Here is an 18,394-nt window from a genome sequence, read left to right as displayed (position 1 = left end):
TGAAACATATATTTGAATTAAGAAAATTATTTTGAGCTTTTTAGTGGAATGTCTTCACTTGTCGTAAGACTTACTGTTGAGGTCGAAATACGTATCTATCAAGGTACAATTAAGTGGTGGAATTAAATGGGATTGTACAAACTCGTCTTACGGCAAGCGATATATTTAAAAATAACCGATCCATGCATTCTAATCTATAGATATTTATAAAAAGTTTAAAATACTTAGTGACAATGGTTCTTCTTTTACTTCTCAATTCCAGAATCAAGCGTAACATTTTCAGAATGGCCCCGGGCCATTACTTCTGGGCAATATTCTACTTTGCCTGTCTGTGTAGTGCGTCACTGTAAGTACTTACCCTTAAACGATAGCAATTGAAAACTGATTTAACCGATCCTACAGAGCAAACAACGCCAAGGTAAACTTCCGAGAGAAAGAAAAGAAAATCCTCGATCAGATCCTAGGCGCTGGTAAATATGACGCCCGAATCCGTCCCTCGGGCATCAACGGCACAGGTAAGATCCCGATCCGTTTTGCTAAACCAAGTTATTACGTTTGTACATTTTTTACACAAATTTTTATCTAACTCTTTTTTCTCTCGCATCACTTTGCATATTTTCATTTCATATTAATTAACAAAATAAGATCAAGCAAAACAGATATTTATTACACAACGATGTGTAAAGAAACATAATCAATTACATAGTTATATAAATTTTAGTTTGGTTCATAATTCAACATAGTTTGTCAATTCAAATCAGCTGCGTTTTATTCATTTATTTCAATTCAGTATGTTTTAGCTTACTTTAGTTTCGAAATAAAAAACTATTCCGCGCCGGTCAAAAACTAGTTTACGTCGATGAATGAAATTCCACGTAACTATGCAAATCATTCTCAGTCTGATTTTGCTAACACCCTTTGTACATAAAAGCGCCAAAAATCTACACAAAACCACTGACTCTACATAGAATACACATTCATTCTTGACGACGTGCTCTCCGAACGAAAGTTGCCTCTGAATTGCTGCCCGTAAATTTGGATGATTCCTGCCAAAGACAAAGACGCAAATTCGTGGGACCGGTTAGAGCAAGCAACTGTCGAACAAAAGCATCCATGTTTGATGGAAACGAGCACTCCCCCCTCCGAAATCCATACAAATTAGAAAATTAGGAAAATTTATGTTAGCAATTCCAACGGCGAACGCAGGAAAGCCATCTCAACTTTGCGGGCTGCATTTAGTACAGCGAGAGAGAGCACTTGAGGCGATTCTTGAGCCATTAGTGGAGTTTGGTGACGAGGACGAACTGAACGCAGAATATCCGTGGAACAGTGCCGGTTGAGCTTCGCAAGAAAAACAAAAGCTGAAAAAGCGAGTCTGCCCAGGACGAAAAGGACTGTGAGCAAATCTGCATTGCTATGGTTATTGCGCTGCGTTTCGTCTCGTTTGTATGCCAGGCTTTTTTTTTTTGTCGCGGGAACGAAGAACTTTTTGGTTCCCATATTTGAATTGGGAGGAGAATAGAAAGTGGAACACACACAATGCTACGTGAAATGTAGAATGAATTATTGAAAGTTTGGAATGCCTCAGGTGTTCTGTTTAATATTATGAGGAACAGATTAACTTGTGGGCTGAGTTTGTAATATCTTTGCAAATTCGTTGAGTTGGTTTCAACCAATTTGCACAGTTCCAATACATTATTTTTATATTGGATAGTGCTTAAGGACGATCATTTAGTAATTTTAATCATAAATATTTAGTTACTGTAACTAGTGAAATTCAAACAACGAAAAGTTAAACGTAGGTAGCTGAAAAACAAATAAAACGCATCAAAGTCTATCATCACCTAATTCAAAATCTAGCTGCCGCAAAAAATTTTGACGGATCGTTCAGCTTCTTACTAAATGCTCGGCTGCTACATCCTCGATTTGATTTAGAACATTTTTTGGTATTTCTTACACTTGTGGTTTTTGAGTTTCCAGAATTGTATAGATAAAAATAAATAATAGTCAAGCATATAGGAACCAGATTTTTTTTACGTTAGCTAATTGTAATTAAAGTTCTCTGGCATTCTTAAATTTTTTCGACTTATGTAAGGAATTAATAAAATAGCACCTATTTAATTTGCTTTCAATAAAAATGCAACGGAAAATCGAATTTCTCCTTTCTTTTCTATTTTTATTTTATAATAAAATGCTGTATTTAATTGAAGATAAGAAAATAATTTAAACTAATATTAAAAATGCCAGGAATTAGTACGAAACGATCATTTAAGGTGATTTATTCGCATGTTGCTCCAACAAACTGGTTGAAGAAAGCAAATTGAAATAATTTTCGGTTATAGTTATAAAATATAAAGAAATTCATTCTAATACAAAATTATTGTTTTTCAATAGAGCGTTAATGTAGGAAAATTCTGCACAGTTCTACGAATATTTGGTTTTAGATATAAAAAGCGAGTATCTATGCAAATGTATAATCTATGCATTATTTATGGATTGGAGTAATAATCGCCTTGGTTGTTAGCCATCAAAATATTTTTACGGATCAAAATTTATCCTTGAATATTGTTGACATATGAGTTTATGTCCTTAGGTCATAAGATATTTAGTTTCACTTGTCCAATAGCAGTATTACCGTTTTAGTACCGATAAGCAAATCAATGGTCTGGGCAGTATGAATTTTAAGCCAGACTCTATCAGTTTTTATCTAATCAACATCAAACGATAGACTGTTTATAATTTCAAACAATTCAACGAGTCTTGGTTTCCAGATTTGGAAATATCTACTATAGTTATTACACATAATTGCCATTGGCAAACACTCAAATACCAAAAACAAACTCATCACTTTTAATAATAAAAATACAGTTGTCAGCAATAAAAACTTTTAATCTTCATCAAAGAGGTAACATCTATTGGACAGATGAGAACCTCAAATAAAATCATATTAATTTACTTACATCAAATCTCTTAAAAAAAACAAACAAAGATATTCCATTCAGTATGTAACGCAACAATTTGATCTTGTTCCTTTCTAAATTAACCCCTTATTCAAAACCTTCACTAACACTTGAAACGTGACATACTTTATGGACGAATCAAAAATAAACGCACAAGATTTGTTCAAAATAATGCTTCTCACCCTGTTAATCGATACAATTTTAACTATGTTATCATCCACCAAAAAAGTATAAAGTTGTTTTCTACTAGTTTCACGATTTATTGTAAAAATAATACTGTAAAAATCAATTAGACTGAAGTTCATAAAAAATTGAACTAAAACATTTTAAATGTTCAGTTGCTTCACATCAAAGTAAACACGCTAGCAAGAACCATTACAAACCAACCAACCATTACTCTCAAATAAATACCACTTGTATCAAGTAACTTCTCTCCTCTCCAATTTAGCAGAAAAACAGAGGCAGTATAATAAACCATTTTTTTATCTTGTTTGTGATATTTTTGCATCCTATTCTTGTTACACATTTCCTGCGAATTTGCGCTCCATCTCAATACTACAATTGAAACAATAAATTTGGTCAAACGAAACCAAATAATCGTTCGTCAAAACGATACAAACCAAAACAAAAAAAATCCCCAAAACATGACTCCACACCCCCAGACGGTCCGGCGATAGTTCGGATCAATCTTTTCGTACGAAGCATTATGACCATTAGTGACATTAAGATGGTAAGTCCTAGTTCGATCCTTTCGCCCGTTACGCCCTTTACTCTTCCCTGCTACGCATTTTTCTCGTTCGATGCAGTTAGTGCAGCAAACCAACTTTTAAACTATCTGAAGTCGCATCTTTCCACTGAAACCCCCAGAACAAAAATGCGGGAAATGATTTTTGCTCGTTCTTTCCTTACGCCGTTTTAATTAGTTTTCCATTTGAAGTGTTCGACACACGAGTACACTGAATAACACACATACAAGCATTCATTTTTTTAATTCGCCCAAATGTTGCAACATACTGCCTACAGCAGCCGTAGCAGATTCCCGTCATTCTGTGTCATTTTTTATCTTTACACCTTGAAATGCTTTGTTTAGATCGAGATTTTAAATCAATTGTGCGCAATTTTCTAGTTCAATTTTAAATTAACAGTGCTGCTTTGTTTTGCCACTCTGCAGAGAGCTATCATTTTCTCCTTTATTTCCTATTTTAAATCTTCTTTGCGTCCTATGCTAATATATGGTTTTTCCTTTCGAATATTGTGTCGTAATTTCACATTTTGGTTGATTGAGTTGTTTTTTAGTTTTGATTTTCCTTTTGTGCCAATTTCAGTATTTCATTAGAAAATTTGTTCGACTTTTTTTGTTTGTTTTACTACTTAACGATTAGCCATTATACCCCGGCTCCACTAACATAGATCTTCATTTCGCTATGATATTATTTCATACACAATCCCTTAGGTAATTGTTCCGTAAATTTTAATTTTAATTTTAATTCACGCACTACTCGAGTACAAATGCTCCGGCACTAATTAAAATATATTCAAACTGGAATCATGGTTTACTGTGTACGATGACGTTGTCAATAACTTTCTCATATGCTTTGATGCTGAGTTCTGAAGGCTAAGATGTCAAAGTCAATCAAAAATTAAAACGATTCAAAAAACACATTTAATTAATTGAAACATACGTCACATTTGTTTCAAGAAGAACTACGATGTATGTTTATGTCCAGTTTTTTTCATTAAGTTCATTAACAGAAAAAAAACGTCGCCAAAATAAATGTCCGTTCAATGCTCAAAACATTGTGTAAGGTCCAAAACGGAGAAGAGCCATTTGGCCGAATACCATTCCACTAGACCGAAAGTTGTTCGGCCGAATATACCATTTTGCTGAACAGACCATTAGGCCGAAAAGGTAATTTGGCCGAAAGGGTCATTTGGCCGAAAGGGACATGTGACCGAATAGGTCATTTGGCCGAAAGGGACATTCGGCCGAATAAGAACTTTGGCCGAATTGGTCATTTGAAAATTGTGAAAAGTGAGACATCTCCATTCTCACTCCTTTTGTTGGACACGGTTTCCTCAATGTCGTTGATGATCACGGACACGAGTACCAGGCAAGAGTCTTACTGGACTCGGCTTCAATGTCCAATTTCATTTCAAAACCACTAGCAAAGCTGCTGTTCAACCCCCGGTCGAAGGTGGACATATCCATAACAGGGATCGGCATCTCCACGCACAGTGTGAAAAGTGCAATTACCGAGAGCACAGGAGTTTTCGACGAAGCTACAGTTCCTCATTCTCAAGAATCCTTCGGCACAGTTGCCGACAATACCACTCAACATCTCGTCGTGGAACATTCCCAGGGTTGGTCACGCCAACCCTCAGCAGTGAAGCCTTCTGGGAGATTCATAGTGGTCGGAAGATTCTAAGAAAGATGATCCGTTAGAAGCTACACTTAAGAAGTTTTGAGAATTCGAGGACATCTCCGAAGGACCAGCACTATTCGTTGAAGAAGATCGTTGTGAGAAGCACTACGTAGCTACTACCACCCGTGATCCTTCTGGAAGGTATATCATCAGTCTTCCTCGAACTGACAATCCCGATTTTGTCCTAGGAAGCTCAAAGGATATCGCAGATCGCCGTCTTATGAGTGTCGAGCTGCGACTCGAAAGTGATCCTGCCACCAAGGACGCATACCATCGTTTTATGGACGAATATCTCCAGTTGGGGCATATGAAGAAGCTTGTCGATTCGGTAGACGACGATCAGCCGCACTGCTACATACCGCACCACGCCGTCTTCAAAGAGTCAAGCACGTCGACAAAGGTTAGGGTCGTTTTCGATGCGTCGTGCAAGACATCCTCCGGATATTCATTAAACGACACATTCTTGGTTGGACCAGTCGTTCAGGAGGTTCTGCTCTCCATCGTGCTGCGTTTCCGCACTCGCTGCGTCGCTATTATCGCCGACGTAGGGAAAATGTATCGGCAGATGCTCCACTCTCCGGAAGACCGCAAATTCCTACGGATTCGCTTCCGGACCAACTCCAATGACCCTATTTCCTCTTACGAGCTGCTGACGGTACATAACGTGTTCCATGACAATCTGTTTGCACGTTACTCCAGCTTTTCCAAGCTTCGTCGCGCTACTGCGTTCTATTACGATACCTGCAATCTTTGCGAGCATACGCAGTACTGCGCCGAACGGACGCAGATAGCTACCACCAACTCAGTATCCGCAACGATACCGTTTCTCCAGTCTCCACCAAGGAATTGCAACGTGTCATCTGTGTCAGCTAGCCCAAAAACAGTCGTTTCCTGCAGAGATCTCTCACCTATCGAGCGGTGAACCAGTCATCAAATCATCGCATTATTCGCGTCGGGGGCCGGCTGCGGAACGTCACGCACTCCGATTACGTCAAGCATCCTATCGTACTCTCGGCAAACACGCGCTGTCGACTCTTCTGGCTAGTTTCTTTCACTTGAAGCTACTGCACGCAGGGCCGCAACTTGGCCATTCTCCGTCTGTGGAGTCGACTACTGTGGACCGTTCCTGTTGAAGACAACCGTCCACAATCGTGCTCCAACCAAGGCTTACGTGGCAATTTTCGTTTGCTTCGCCACGAGAGCCGTCCACATTGAGCTTGTTAGCGACCTCACAGCTGCTTTCCTGGCAGCCCTCCGTCGTGTGGTTGCTCCAAGAGGAAGAATCGCCGAGCTGCACTCGGACAATGCGACAACTTTCAAGGGTGCGTCACACGCACTCAACCGTATCTACCAGATGCTGAAGGTAGACAACAACGATCGGGATGGGATCTTCAATTGGTGTGCGGAGAACGAGATTCGGTGGAAATTTATTCCGCCACGTGCACCTCACTTTGGCGGGCTTTGGGAGGCTGCAGTCAAGTCAGCGAAGAAGCACCTCCTGAAAACAGTAGGCAACACCAACATTGCCTACGAACAGATGTTGACTCTACTGGCACAGGTCGAAATGTGCCTCAATTCCCGTCAGCTGACTCCGATGCCGAGTGAACCGTCCGATCTGGAGGTCCTAACTCCAGGACACTTCTTCGTCGGGGCCAACCTTCAAGCGGTACCCGATATCGATTTTCGTGGAATTCCTGATAACCGTCTGGAAGCTTACAACGTGGTCCAGAAGCATCTCCAGAACATCTGGGCCCGCTGGTACCCGGAGTACCTTCAACAGCTGCAATCACGGGCAATGAAAGGCTGCAATCCTCCGGTCACCGTTGAGGTGGGCCGCATCGTCGTCGTGAAGGAAGACAACATCCCTTCTGCTAGCTGGCCACTCGGGTGTATTATGAATCTGCACCCGGGCAAGGACGGGGTCGTCCGCGTCGTAAATCTACGCACTGCCCCGGGGAAGGACATCGTTCGTGCCGTAGCCAAGATCGCTCTACTGCCATCACCGGATCCAAGCATCTGAAACCGTCGTTCCAGGTAGAGCAACCCGCAAGGGAGAACTTGCTCGAAGCGCACCTGCGCTTAGCACAGGTAATTGCAGTTCCATTCCTTTCAAGCCAAGTCGTTCGATCTACCTTGTCTTCTTTTTTGTTCCCGGTCAACTGCGAGAATCTACGGTGGAGCGATCACTGAACTGATGTGTTCAACAACACATGAATTCGTCCAACGCTGTATTGTTGGAACCCCTACGTGTTCCAAGGTGGCCGGAATGTTGGAGCCGGACCCGACAATAACCAAACAAAATTATTATAAGATATTTTCCATTATTCAATATGCCCATACACTACCCCATATGTTGAACTACATTTCAATCATTTCAATTCATGCGAGAGCGCTGAGAAGAGCGCATGTTGAACAGCGACCACCATCTGTGGACTGCTGAGTAGGTAGGAGATACAATATTATACACTTCTAAATCAGTGGCAAATAATAATTCAAATCGTACGGTCGATCTCAGTCTTTCCTTTGTTTCTACCCGCAGTCAGCGTCGTGTGTGAAATATCACAATTCCCTTGTTAGATAGTGACTTTGTCGGTTTCGGTGTAGCAGAAGACTCATTAGTGCAATAAATTGCTCTTTTGCAGTGCATCATTCGAATCCTAGTTAAAGGGTCGAAGAGCCTACATTTGAAGAATAAGTGCTAGTTTCCTGGACACAAAGGGCTTGTGGCGACCCAAGCCCCTGGTCAGTATTCCCGCGCGTGTTCTGTTACTGGACTAAGTGCTTCTCGGTGGCTGCTAAGGCAGATTACCGGAAAGTTCGCGCTCGAACAGTAAACAAATGATCTACCCCTGTTTCACATTTATGGTTCTCTCAGCTCGTGCTCCTGAAAAATGACTGAAAAAAGCACGTGGTTTCCAAGATGGCCGATTTGTGGTTTTGTTGTAGAATCACCTTAACGTGATATCATTCACTTGTGATAGCCACCCACCCACCAACCAATCATCCCAGCTCCCAGCTGGACGAATTAGGAAAATTACTGTCAGTTCGTGTGTATGCCATGAATGTGTCATGAATAATTTTTAATGCGCAATCATTATGAAATTTGATTGTGGTCAATTACGCTTTATTTTCCCCCCAATGCAATTTGGTTGAAGAGAAAGTTGGTTGAAAATTACTATGCGAAAGTTTGACTAATATTAGATGGTCTTTGCATAAAGAGATCATCGCAACATGCTTCTTGCGACGAACAGTTTTCGGTAACTCCAAAGTTCTCGCAGGATCAAAAGCGAGCTTCCCTCTTCTCTAGGCCTTCTGAAGCCATCGGTATTTGCACTGATGCTCAATGATTGTCTGGGTACCGATCATACTCTCCAAAAAGGTTCCAACCAAAAACGGACGCAATCACCCTCTCAGGACGAATGGGTCAATATTCGTTTTAGATTGGCTGTTAAAAATTACAGAAGAGAGATAAATAACCTCTTTCTGTAGCAAAAGCGTCCATCAAAAGCTACACACGACAAATATTGAAGGTTAAATTTGACTATACACTGAAGACCCAGATATGTTTGGATCCTTTCCCACATTGTTTGATAAATCAGAACACTCAATCAAGTTTAGTTATCTTGATCGTTGGGACAGTGATCAATTTTCAGGAATACGAGATGCTCAAGGCTCTCCAAAACGTTCTCGAGTTCAGCCCACAATATCTACCTAATATTACAGGTTAATGTAATGTCCTCATCATCGGCATATACCCAATCCGGTCTAATAGGCACATGTGCATCATGTAAACCCAATTTTATTGATTAGAAATGTTCAAGGTACTCTGAAACGTTCTCAAGTTCAACCCAAAGTAACTACCGGATCAACCAATGCATTGTACTCAACATCAATGTTCACCCAACCTTGCTTAATAGGCATATGCGACCCATGTACAACCATTTTTCTTAAATAGGAGATGTTTAAGGTACTCCAAAACATCTCGAGTTTAGCTCAAGGATCCAGGCCAATCAATCATTCATTTCATTTATTTAGTTAACATCTAAACAGATAACACTGAATCAACAATTTGACGCCACAATACACGGTTCGAGGCCGCATCTCTCCATCCTCGGATACGCCCCACGCTCGCCAAGTCGTTCTGCACCTGGTCTGCCCATCTCGCTCGCTGCGCTCCACGCCGTCTCGTACCTGCCGGATCGGAGGCGAACACCATCTTTGCAGGGTTGCTGTCCGGCATTCTTGCAACATGTCCTGCCCATCGTACCCTTCCGGCTTTAGCTACCTTCTGGATACTGGGTTCGCCGTAGAGTTGGGCGAGCTCATGGTTCATTCTTCGCCGCCACACACCGTCTTCTTGCACACCGCCAAAGATGGTCCTAAGCACCCGTCTCTCGAATACTCCGAGTGCTTGCAAGTCCTCCTCGAGCATTGTCCATGTTTCATGTCCGTAGAGGACAACCGGTCTTATAAGCGTCTTGTACATGACACATTTGGTGCGGTGGCGAATCTTTTTCGACCGCAGTTTCTTCTGGAGCCCGTAGTAGGCCCGACTTCCACAGATGATGCGCCTTCGTATTTCACGACTAACGTTGTTGTCAGCCGTTAGCAAGGATCCGAGGTAGACGAACTCCTCTACCACCTCGAAGGTATCCCCGTCTATCGTAACACTGCTTCCCAGGCGGACCCTGTCGCGCTCGGTTCCACCCACAAGCATGTACTTTGTCTTTGACGCATTCACCACCAGTCCAACTTTTGTTGCTTCACGTTTCAGGCGGGTGTACAGTTCTGCCACCTTTGCAAATGTTCGGCCGACAATGTCCATGTCATCCGCGAAGCAAATAAATTGACTGGATCTGTTGAAAATCGTACCCCGGCTGTTACACCCGGCTCTCCGCATGACACCTTCTAGCGCAATGTTGAACAACAGGCACGAAAGTCCATCACCTAACCAATCACCAGGCCAATCAAGGCTTTCGCAATGTTCTCATCGTCGGCATATACCCAATCCGGTCCAATAGACATATGCGCTTCATGCAAACGCAGTTTTCTTGAATACGAGATTGTCAAGGTAATCCAGAACGTTCTCAATTTCAACTCATAGTATCTACCAGATCAATCAAGGCTTTTGCAATATTCTCATCGTTACCCAGGCAGCACGTGCAACATCTTTCAAGTAGCTGCTTGTTCCTAATAAATGGAATTGAAGATTTTAGCAATATATCAAGTCTCATTAAAGCCATTTTCCAGTTGCAGAAACTCACAATGATTCATTTCCACTTCACAATGTTGAAATTGAGTTCCACGTACGATACACTGTGAATAATTCGAACCTTTAGTTAGTCACACCACCTATGTTGTTACTCATTGTGAAAACAAGTGGTGCTGCTTTTTGCAATGTGGCTGCGGACTTTTTTTTGTTGAGGCACAGAAATATTGCGTTCATTGACTTGGATAATTACATCAAACAATACGACTTCTATAATATTTTAGCAACCGTAAAGGCCTGCAATAGCTAGTACAAGTGATGATTTATGTCATATAAGTGAAATGGGCCTACTGGGATATCATATCTAACATTATTCATAAGTTGGATCATTGGATAGGTCAAATGATCTGAGCTCCAGAACGTTTTGAAGAACCAAAAGGGTCTGTAATACAGTCGATCCTTGAGATGTAATACGTTCTGGAGAACCAAAAAGGTCTGTACTAGCTTGTAAAAGTAATGAGTGAAATTCTATCAGATCAATGGACCTACTGGAATGTTCAACGATGCAATAATACATCGCTCAGGACTTTGTTGACCGAGTAGATCACATGTTCTGAGCTCCAGGACGTTTTGGAGACCCTGAAATAGTTTACGTTTATTTAAAACTCGATCACTTTATATCAATGATCACATAGATATTTTTGGACATAGATCACAGCTTAGGACATTTTGTTTCTAGACAGCAGCGACTCGCAGGTCCTGCCTAGGGACCTTACGCAAGCCAAAATAGAAAATTTCAGAGCGGAGCGTTTTCGCTATAAACTGATCAGATTGTCAGTTAAGCAAAGACGAGAGCTACACATGAATTGTCAATATGAGAGAACGATGTTAGCGAAGTCAGAAAGGAAATTCTAAATAAAATAAGCTGACCTTGCTAATATGATGGTTGAATAGCAGAGGACTTGGAGTACCTTGAATATCTCGTATTCAAGAAAACTGCGTTCACATGATGCGCATATGTCTATTGGACTGGATTGGGTATATCCCGACGATAAGAAAATAGCGAAAGCCTGGATTGATCTGGAACCTGGAATATCTCATATTTAAGAAAAATGGGTTCACATGTACCGCCGCGAGAGCTGTATGAAAATGATTCTTACCAAGAAAATTTATGATCATATCGTGAAATTAGAACTTCTTGTGAATTACCAATTCACAACAGCCTAATTAATTATGCTTATGACGAAATCACAATGCTCATTAGCTTCGACGCATGACGAAGCCGAAAGCAACAAAAGAAATAAAGTGAACCCATATTATTGCTGTAAGGTATACTTTTCCACACATTCTAATATTGAGTGCGTTATTGGTTGGTGCGTTACATTATAATATTGAGTGCGTTAAGTGTATAAATCACAATTAATTTGGCCTCATTCTTTCCATTCGTTCTACTACTGTCACTGTTACAAACTGTGTAAACCGAAGACAATAATCGCGTTGCAGATGCATCATCTTCGAAATCACGGAAATCGTATGGATCGCACTCTTAGACTCAGCCGAATCAGCATCCACAAAACCAATCACAACGATCACAACACGGAAGAATAATCTTTTCCACTTGCATCACCACCTCGACTGATGCGCAATATACAAAGCGACAAAGCGAACAATCCGAGCACACCGTAACATGATTGGCGCTTTGATGTTCCATGAAGAAGAAGAAGAAGCAGAAAGATGATAATCAAAAAAAAATTGAACGGGAAAACAAACGAAGAAATGTTTTAAACTCTTCTTTCAAATTCTAGAAGCAATTTATTTAAAAACGGTAAGCAGTACGGAGTTAGACTTGTTTTCTACTGCACAATAAACACAATATTTCAATTTCAGTTTTTATTCTGTGATATCATACATAATACACAGTATAAGAAAAGTCCAACCCCGTACTGTTTACCGTTTTTAATTAAATTGCCTCTAGAATTTCAGAGAAGAGTTTCAAAAATATCCTCGTATGTTTCCCGTGTGAAAATGTTTAAATATCATCTTTCTGCCTCTTCTTCTTCATGCAACATCAAAGCGCCAATGAATCGCCTGCTTTGAGCATGCTTACAGCGGCACACTAGGAGTTAACTTTCTGAAATCAGTATGGCGAAAGGTATCTAAGGTTCGATTTCTCAAAATTAAGCACCTTAATCGGAAAAATATTTGGTAGGCGTAGTAGCGGACACCATCCCTCTTAACCGGTACCAAATAGTTTTCTCATGAAAAGTTTCTGATTTTGAGAAAACCTGTGCCATACAAATTTCTGGCGGTTAACTCATGCTGGCTATTTGCGCATATACGATAGAGCCGGGATGTGGATGTGGCGGGTAGAAAATCAGCCACTGCCAATAATTCATTAATAACGTCGAAAATCACGCAACAATGAAATACATCTCGTTGAATATAATTTAACAATGCAACACATACCGCTTACGCATCCGACTGTTTTGACTTCGTGTGTTTATTGCTTTACCGGCAATGTTTACATCCAGCACCATGTGTTTGGCTTCAGGCGAGTTGTTCGTGGATGACAGCCGTTTCATGGGGGTGGTTGATCCATGTCCCACAAGCCTATCCCCAGCAGCCATATTGAATGCTCGGGGTTCAGATAAACTAGGGTTGACAGTTGAACTGATACACGAAGTAGATGAATCCGTGTAATCGCGAACTTCTGTTGGAGCGGCGGACTTCGTTTCGTAGCCTTTATAACGACCACTGGCTTCAGTGAGCTCTTTGCTAGGCCCGAAAAGAACAACTTCAGCAGACATGAAAGGAGAATTTAGAATGAACTCCTTCGTGGTTTGGCCAGGTTTGAGCCATAAAAAGTGTCATTCCCACATATAGAATGTCTTCTGAGGATTTTTTCCTGTGGGGTTTGAGTAAGTTACCATCAGCGTGTCAGTGTGTCCTCAATGTGTCAACCGGTGAGCAGCAAGCCATGACTCGGCCTCTTCTCGTCAGATCTCCGTGGCGTGCACACGCACCCACGGAGAGCTGCTGTCATTGCATTTTCGCTCCGGCCATTTGAGGCCACACATTTCCCTTTCGAACTGCGGTATAGCTTGAAGTATGCTAAACTGTAAAATATGACCAAGTGGTCCACATTCGATAACCACTATCGTAAGAGTATTTTGAAACCTCTTTTAAGGTGGTTATACAACAAAGCCAAAAATCGGCCATCTTGGAAACCACGTGCTATTTTCAATCAATTTTCAAAAGCACGCATTGAGAAACCAGAACGCGCATAGTGGTGATACAATCGTAAAATCATTTGCTTACTTATGCCACAGAGAAACAGACGTATCACTTAAAACAAAATGCAATCAAAATCATCGTCACGGAATCATTATCGCCCAATTCTAAATTCACTGTGTTTAGATAAGCGGCAACCAGTTGGCGTAAAGTTAAACACAAGCAAAATCAATGGAAGTGCCATCAGTGGCCGATTGACCACCTACACGCTCGTTCAGCTGAACTCAAATTTGGGTCAGTTTAACTCAAAATCAGAAAAACTGGCTCAAGACAAAATTGAGTTAATGCCCTGTAACTCAATTTTGAGTCACCTTGGAAGATATTTTATTTTGAGTTACGTTAACTCAATTTCATAAAATCGGATATTTATGAATTTGAGTTTGTCATTCCAGAAAAAAATTGTTTTCATTATTTTTCAATTGTATTAATGATAATTCTAATGGCAGTTTAGAAACATTTTATTTATTACACTATGTTACATTGTTACAATGTTATGAAGTTTATACATGAAGTTATAAATAGAATGCAAGAATTCGATTGAAGCATAGAATATCATAGCCTGGCATTAATTTCTGGAGCATGATGTTTGGCGCTATGAAACGTGTCCCAATCCCCAAAAGCAGTATCCAGTATCTGTATCTGAAGCCCTCAGAGCCTGATATTCAGGCTGATGCAGAAATCCGATGTGAGCAGCTGCAGGGGCCCTCCTTAGCCTAGCGGTACGATGCCCAGCTAAAAGGCAAGACCATGCTAAGGGTGGCTGGGTTCGATTCCCGATGCCGGTCTAGGCAATTTTCGGTTTGGAAATTGTCTCGATTTCCCTGGGCATGGAAGTATCATCGTGTTAGCCTCATGATATATGAATGCAGAAATGGTAACTTGGCTTAAAAACCTCGCAGTTAATAACTGTGGGAGTGCTGAATGAACACTAATGCCAATAAGAAGAAGAAGAAGCTGCAAGAAAATGATATAACCGAATCTTAAAATCAAATTGTCTATAATTGATCGCAATCAAAACATATTGTAACATGTGTAATACTAAATATTAAACTTACCGAAAAAACACTTTTCAGAACGTATTTTGTTTTTTTTTATTCTGCGAAAACCATAATGTTATAAACATATCTGCAAATTGAATGATGAAATAATCAGAAATGAAATACAGCTTTTTATCAAATTGTAACTCACGTTTTATAACTGAATTTGATTTGGCTTTTTACCAGCAACCGGACTTCGCCATTTTTTAGAAATTTTCACGATGACCTCAATTTTGAGTTTTCCACTTATTTATATGTATTTGAGTAACAGTCACTCAAATTCACAAGTCTCGGTTACTCAGAGTTTGACGTCTCGAAGGAAGATATTATTTTGAGTTATATCGACCCAAATTTGAGTTCAGCCGGACGAGCGTGTACAAAAAATTCATCCACTGTTAAAAAGGTGAACGATGGAACATGTGTTGATTGAGACGTCTCCTTCTCTGTGCTTATGCTATACAATCGACTTCAGTTTCAGCACAATATGAAAAGTATTATGTCGTATTTCAAGCTCTATCTGGTAAAAGGGCGAATGTCGCAAGAAAGAATTCTCTTCGTCAACTTTCCCTCTTTTGAGTAAAAGTGACAAGCAGGAGATTTCTTTGCAGTGATGTCAATAGACGAAATAACAGAAAACAGTTATGGATTTCCGGTGAAATCGGAAGCAATGATGGGTGTTGCTGCAATTAGCTCAGTTTTTGGATGAAATATAATGAATAACCTTTCATATGCACACTCGAGGTAAGTGGAATGAAGTATGGACTTGGTGTGAACCAACAAATAGTGATAGATGATAGATGGGTCTTTTACCCTAACTGTTTTTCGCTCACTTTGATTGCCGCCAAACGTTGGTTGGTTCTTTTTCTTTCATATTCGAGTCTTTTCGTAGCATCATCAATGCAAATGGCAGTAGCTTATGGGGAACAAATAACTTAATGCTTTCACACAGATAGCGTGGTGGTGTGGCTAGACTAAGCGCATCCCTACGGCTATCATTGTTACTATTCTGGGTTCGAATCCCGGCGCAGCCATACAATTTTGAAATTGTTCTGCAAAAATTCTCGCGAAAAGAAACGAAAACGAAAAAGGGTTTTCATCTATGTAATAGACAAGATTTTCATTTATCTGCCAAGGCTAATTCTAGAGAAAAGATTGCTTGGTGAAAGATGATCCTCAACATAAACAACAAAAACAGATTCTCCCTTGGTCCGAGAATGAGTTCTTTGGTCGTATTGAAACGAAAAGTCGAAACCCTGGAGTCTGCACCCAACCAGCGACTGTTAGATTTTCTAAAAAATCTGTTTAAGAACCTACCAAAAACCATATAAGAATTGGGCATATGCAAAATTGTTAGATTATTATACAAAAAATGTAAGCTCAAAAACAAATATTGTGAGAAAAGCTTGCACAATTGTAAGGTCTCATACAATATTTGTGTAAGAATCTAGCATTTCCGCATATGCCCAGTACCTATACAGGTTTTAGAATTTTTAGAAAATCTAACAGTCACGGGTTGGTGGTTGGAAACGCCAGCTCAAAACCAAAAAGCTATCCGCACACTTCACCATCACTAAACGCAAAATATTGCCAAACCTAGCTACGCCAATATTTCCGCCGACTCCAACCAACAACACGAACCCAAGCACCCGCCGCCGGCCCATAACACAAAAGAAACTGCAGGCAAAGAACTGTAACGGCACCGGAAATATCCCAACCCCAGAAGACGGTTCCTTCCTGCATCGTTTTCCACTATAGCCTAGCCAGCTAGCCCCAGTCGACTAGTATACCGATATGAAACAACCGATCCGGTGAGGATAAAGTTTTCCTCTCCATCAGCTGTTTTTCTTGAGGGGGTCCAACAGCGCCGCATTTTGTGCTCTTTTGTGTACAAATTCGACGGACGGCGTGCTCTCTCGCCTCGGTGGATGGAGGGCAAAAATCATAAAATATTCGCACGTTCTCTTGATGGAAAACTCGTCGAAACTTTGGCTGGTTGAGATTTTCGAATTGCTTGTTTAGTGCAACCCACCAGGCTACCAGGGCGGGTGGAAAACGTGGGTGGTTTGGAGGGTTTTCGCCTCACTGCCCCTTTGATAGAGGAAAAGGTGCTGAGATTGGGTGTTAAGAGCTGTGTAGGTCTGCTGTAAAGGAAGAGTTTTTCCCTTCCTCTGGAACGAATGAGCATTGAATCGGATGCGCAACTGGAATTAGCGGATGTTCTTTGATCTAACGTTCCCTCGAGCGAGCAAGAATAGGAGATCTGATATATTTTAGATTTTTGATCTTTGTGAATACGGATATCACGCCTCCAGTTATTTGCAATCAATTTGATGCGACAATTAGGTTATTTCCACATTTATTCTTCCGTTTGTATTTCAGCAGTGGCACCTTTATAATTATCAGTTTGTTTTTCGAATGTCTATTTTTTAAACTGATCGGTGAAATGTTAGCACATTATTTCTCCCAAGCTCTGTATGTACTTTGTTATTCGAATGTTGAGCTCCACTTACAAGAATAAGCCTTCAACGACAGAACAAACAATTCGGAGTCGGAACTAGGTGCCAACAAACCCCATATATCCATATCCCATACGGAGCTACTGAACCGAGCCGAACTGCCGAAGAAGCATTGTAACATTCACTTGTTTTCCTTATTACCGGGTTTGTGGCATAGAAAGGACCAGCACTACAAATTACAAAGGAGCTGCTTGCCTCAGTTGAAACTGTTATGTAAGAAACGCATGCATGGCGCTGGTTCCGGGCTCCAATTGGCTTTTGTTTTATTTCCCACAGGAGCTGCAGACAACCAGATAAGGGTAGAGAACGATAATTTTCATCGGTAAAATCCGGTTGTCACAATGGGAATGTTCTTAGTGAGTGCAGAACGGAAGTTCGACCAACAGAAAATCATTTGTATTATTCGGGTGGGTAGGAGTTTTTAGATTTGTTTCACTGATTGAATTGTTCCGACAAATGAGAGTTTTGTAATTGCGATCGAAATAAAAGGCAAAAATTAAAATTGTTTGGATGTAACTACACATCATGGAATAGATTGTATAGAATCCGATTAATATTATCAATTCCAATGAATTGTAATACAAAATTTGAATTGAATAGAAAAAATACTAATACTTGCCAGTATTGTAGAAATACTTTTCAGTGGAAGATATAAAATTGAAGGATTAGGTCAAATACAACTGTTTTTTTTTTCATTTTCTCTAGACTTATGATTGACAGTAACTTTTTGGAACATATTTAAAAACCAGACACCTTTTGATCTTGATTTCGCATCTCGCTATGTCTCATCCATTACTACTATAATCAATATTTTTTAGTATTTTCCCTATGCCCTATTAAGGAAACTAAATAAAAACATGCTCATAACCCACGCAAAAGAAAGTAATGAAAAATAAATGACTTGTAAAATAATCGTAAATTAACGAAATATATCTGGCTGTGCATTTTTATTTAACCT

At 40.4% G+C, this 18,394-nt stretch overlaps 1 protein-coding gene across 10 annotated transcripts in view; it reads left to right on the top strand.

Moving 5' to 3' along the window:
- The window catches only part of LOC134224557 (glutamate-gated chloride channel), a 288,157-nt gene that overhangs the window by 110,265 nt on the left and 159,498 nt on the right, over positions 1-18,394 (top strand). For 7 of the 10 annotated variants that reach the window (XM_062703954.1, XM_062703955.1, XM_062703947.1 and 4 more), the window contains exons 3-4: positions 263-346; positions 403-515. In XM_062703954.1, the coding sequence (XP_062559938.1) occupies positions 285-346; positions 403-515 (175 nt within the window). In that variant the 5' untranslated portion in view covers positions 263-284. Of the gene's footprint in view, positions 1-262; positions 347-402; positions 516-3,622; positions 3,691-18,394 lie in introns of all 10 variants that reach the window. The other 3 variants (XM_062703950.1, XM_062703957.1, XM_062703953.1) reach the window with 1 other exon arrangement.

The sequence above is a fragment of the Armigeres subalbatus genome, chromosome 3 (assembly GCF_024139115.2).
Source record: "Armigeres subalbatus isolate Guangzhou_Male chromosome 3, GZ_Asu_2, whole genome shotgun sequence".
Classification (NCBI taxonomy): Eukaryota; Metazoa; Arthropoda; class Insecta; order Diptera; family Culicidae; genus Armigeres; species Armigeres subalbatus.
Note: the sequence above shows the minus strand (reverse complement) of the source record. Positions and strands in the feature narration are given on the sequence as shown.